We start from the raw sequence: 3,754 nt of genomic DNA, 5'->3' as shown, positions 1-3,754 counted from the left end.
CCCTTCTAGGGTTTTAAAAAATCTTGTTGAAGCTTTTTTTTTGTTGTCTTTTAGTCATTTTACGACCTCTGAGGCCTTTGTTTTGATGTTCTTAGCTTGTGGCCTCTAAGGATTTTGTTGTGTAAATAGACAATGGTCTCTTTTTAATCGATGAACTGTTATTCTTTTTATCAATCGTATCGAACCTTCTATGTAGGTTGATCATTTGTTAGACCTTCTTCTATATTATATTTTCTGCTTTTATGTATGTTATGTCTTGGATTCACTGAGTATCCTTTATGCTATATTTGGTAGAATGTTAGATGTGCTCACTGCATTACGTACTAAAGACAATGCATGTTGTTTTATTTATGTAGTTCTGATACATGGTTTTTTTATACAACAATTTCCTATTGGACTTCTCTGAGATTCCATCTATTGGTCCGGGTGATCAGTCCAGCCATGAGATGTTTTCCTCCTTTTCCCTACTTTTAGGGGTTTGTGACATTTTCTGGAGGTTACGTGCCTTCGTCTTCCCATCTGCATAGGGTTCTGTCATTGCTTAGACGTGGAACTTCCTCAAGTTCCTCGCATTCCATGTCCTGGGTATCTGCCTCCCTTCCAGGGTCTCGAGAGAGTATGATCCGTTGCGGTGCGCCTCGACCACTTTGTATGGTCCTTCCCACGTCTGGCTTAATTTCCCATGGGGTTGTGCATGGCTAATCTCATTTTTCTGCAAGACAAAGTCTCCTACTCGGAATGCTTTGTCCTTGACGCGTTGATTGTAGTATCTTTCTACTGTCTTTTTGTAGGCCGCCTGATGCATGCTTGAGCGCTCGCGTCATTCGTCTAGGAGGTCTAGGTTTTCTCTTAGATTTTCGCTGTTTGCTTGCTCCTGGAAATACTCTGTTCGTATTGATCCTATCATCATTTCCTCCGGTAGCATTGCTTCAGCTCCACAGGTTAAACAAAAGGGCGTTTCTTTTGTGCTGGTCTGCGGTGTGATCCGATATGACCAAAGAACTTCTGGTAGCTCGTCTAACCAATTGCCTTTTGCCTTGCCTAGCCATTTCTTGATCCCCTATACCAACATCCTGTTAGACACCTCTGTTTGTTCGTTGGCTTGGGGGTGAGCCATAGATGTGAATCTCTGCTCTATTCCCTTTTCTTTGAACCAGTCCTTGAAGGGATATTTTGTGAATTGTAAGCCATTGTCACTGATTATGATCTTAGGTGTTCTTAACCATGTTATGATGTTCTTCCAGATGAACTTGATTATCTGCCTCCCATTAATACACGCTAACAACTCAACTTCTATCTAGTCGACTGCCACAACTAGAAATTTCACCTTCCCCGACGCTTCTGGGAAGGGTCCGACAATGTCGACTCCCCATTGGTAGAAGGGCCAGAGGATGACTATGCTTGTTAGCTTGGACAGTGGTACTTCTTGTGTCGGCGAGAAAGTTTGGCATGCCACACAAGTTCGCGTTAGCTCGACCGCATCATGGTGTAACTCTGGCCAGTAGAGACCCATACGCAACACTTTTCCTGTGAGTGCTCCTGCTCCTTCATGGGCTCCGGTTGATCCTGCGTGGGCTTCCTCCAAAGCCAGCTTTCCTGTCGTGCCATCTATGCATTTGAGCCATGGGGCTGTGTGACCTTTTCTATACAACGTCCCTTTTAGAACTGCACAATGGGGGGCTCGCACCCTCGTTTTCCGGGCCTCTACGTGGTCGTCAGCTAGTATACCGTGTTGGAGATATTCCATGATGGGCATCATCCAATTGGGTTGCGCCACTAATAGGGAGTCAACTTGTCGCTCGTCGATGCTCCTTTCTTTTAGTATTTCCACCAACACTTCCTTCGAGAGGTGTCCGAAACATATTGATGCTAACTTGTTGAGGGTGTCTGCTCGCCTGTTGCTTCCCCTCGGGATTTGCTTTATCATCAACCTTTTTAGGGAACTTGTGATTCGTTGCACTGCTTTCACATACTTTTCCATTCGTTTGTCTTTCTCTTCAAACTCCCGCGATACTTGGTCGGCTGCTAAGCGCAAATCCGTCAAGGCTGTGACTCTTTCCACCCCTATTTTTACTGCTAGCCTGAGGCCGGATAGCAAGGCTTTGTATTCCGCCTCATTGTTGGAAGTACGGAAGTCGAAACGCAAGGCGTATGTGACTTCCTCTACCATGGGGCTTGTTAAAATCAGCCCTGTGCTTGACCCTTCTTTGCTGGAGGCCCCATCTGTATAGAGGGTCTACTGCTGGCTGGTATTCTTTGCTGAGCGTCCTTGTTGGTCTGTGTTGGTTACTTCTTGTTGGAGTTCCCCCGAGATTTCGAGCAAGAAAACCGCGAATGCTTGCTCATTGATGCTTACCCAAGGATGGTAACTGATGTCGTGCTCTCCTAGCTCTATGACCCATTTTGCCAGCCGCCTGGATGTCTCTGGCTTCAGTAACACCCGCTTGATTGGGCAATTGGTCAGTACCTCTATTTGGTGGGCCTGGAAGTATCGGCAGAGCCTTAATGCCATGTAGACTAGGGCAATCACCAGTTTCTCGATGGTTGGATAGTTCATTTTGGGTCCCTGCTCATGAAGTAGAACAGCAGCGGGTGTCCTTGTCGTTCAACTACCAGTACTGATGAGATAGCGTCTTTCAATGTGGACAAGTACACTTGCAGTTTCTCACCGGGTATCGGGCTGGCCAGGGTACGAAGAGTGTGTATTGCCTTTTTTATCTTCTGCAGTGCCGACTCAGCCTCTGTCATCCATTGGAAATTGTTTTTCTCTATGCATCCTTTGAGCGTGTTGATAAGCGGCATAGCTTTCTCGGCCGACTTGGAGATGAATCGACTAAGCGTTGTCTGTTTTGCATTTAAGCCTTGTGTGTCCCTCAGTGTACAAGGTGAGGGTGTTTCTTTGAGCTCATTTATTTTAGTTGGACTCGACTGAATTCCTTCTTTCGTCACACAGTATCCCAGAAACTGGCCCTCTTCGACCCCAAATGTGCACTTGGCGGGATTTAGTTTCATCTTAACCCCCTCCAATGTTTGAAGTGTTTCCTCCACGTCTCGTAGCAACTTACTCTCATTTAGGATTTTTATTACCATGTCTTCGACATAGACCTCAATATTTCAACCGATCTGATGGGTGAACAAGGAGTCGACGAGCCTTTCATAGGTCGCCCCTACGTTCTTCAGCCTAAATGGCATCTTTGTGTAACAAAAGGTGCCATTATCCGTGTAGAAGGCTGTCTTCTCTTCATCGTTTGTACTCATTAGGATTTGGTGATAGCCTTTGTATGCATCTAGGAAGTACTTCCATTGGAATCCTTGCAAAGATTCTACTTTTTGGTCTATTTCTGGCAGCGGGTAACAACCTTTGGGGCATGCCTTGTTTAGGTCCGAATAGTCAATACACATCCGCCAACTGCCATCATGTCTCCTTACCATTACCGGGTTTACGATCCATGTGGGTAAAATCGCTTCCCTGAGTATTCCGACATCTGTTAACTTTGTCAATTATGCGTTGATTGGTTTATTTCGGTCCCCCCGGACCTGCTTCATTTGTTTCACTTCCTTGGTTCCTGGTTTTATCATTAACTTGTGTTCTATGATTCCTCGGTCGAACCCCACCATGTCTGTAGGCGTGCATGCGAATACAAGCTTGTACTTTTGCAGTAGTTGGACCAACGCCCCCTCATTTCTGTGGGGAGGGTGATTCCCACTGTCACTTGTTGGTCGGGGTACTCCCTGTTGATTACTTCTCCTCCTA

At 45.8% G+C, this 3,754-nt stretch overlaps 1 protein-coding gene across 1 annotated transcript; it reads right to left on the bottom strand.

Moving 5' to 3' along the window:
* Positions 1 to 1,297: 1,297 nt before the first annotated feature.
* On the bottom strand, positions 1,298 to 2,170 carry LOC145049388 (uncharacterized). The gene has a single exon (XM_078997804.1). The coding sequence runs from the start codon at positions 2,168 to 2,170 to the stop codon at positions 1,298 to 1,300; it is 873 nt and encodes a 290-aa protein (XP_078853930.1).
* Positions 2,171 to 3,754: the final 1,584 nt, after the last annotated feature.

Source organism: Lactuca serriola, chromosome 5, assembly GCF_051521515.1.
Source record: "Lactuca serriola cultivar US96UC23 chromosome 5, Lser_US96UC23_V15, whole genome shotgun sequence".
NCBI lineage: Eukaryota > Viridiplantae > Streptophyta > Magnoliopsida > Asterales > Asteraceae > Lactuca > Lactuca serriola.
This window is presented reverse-complemented; position numbering and strand designations above follow the sequence as displayed.

Bases quoted from the DNA above. Each gene is read 5' to 3' on its own strand.
- LOC145049388 (XM_078997804.1), bottom strand. From the start codon at position 2,170: ATGGTAGAGGAAGTCACATACGCCTTGCGTTTCGACTTCCGTACTTCC.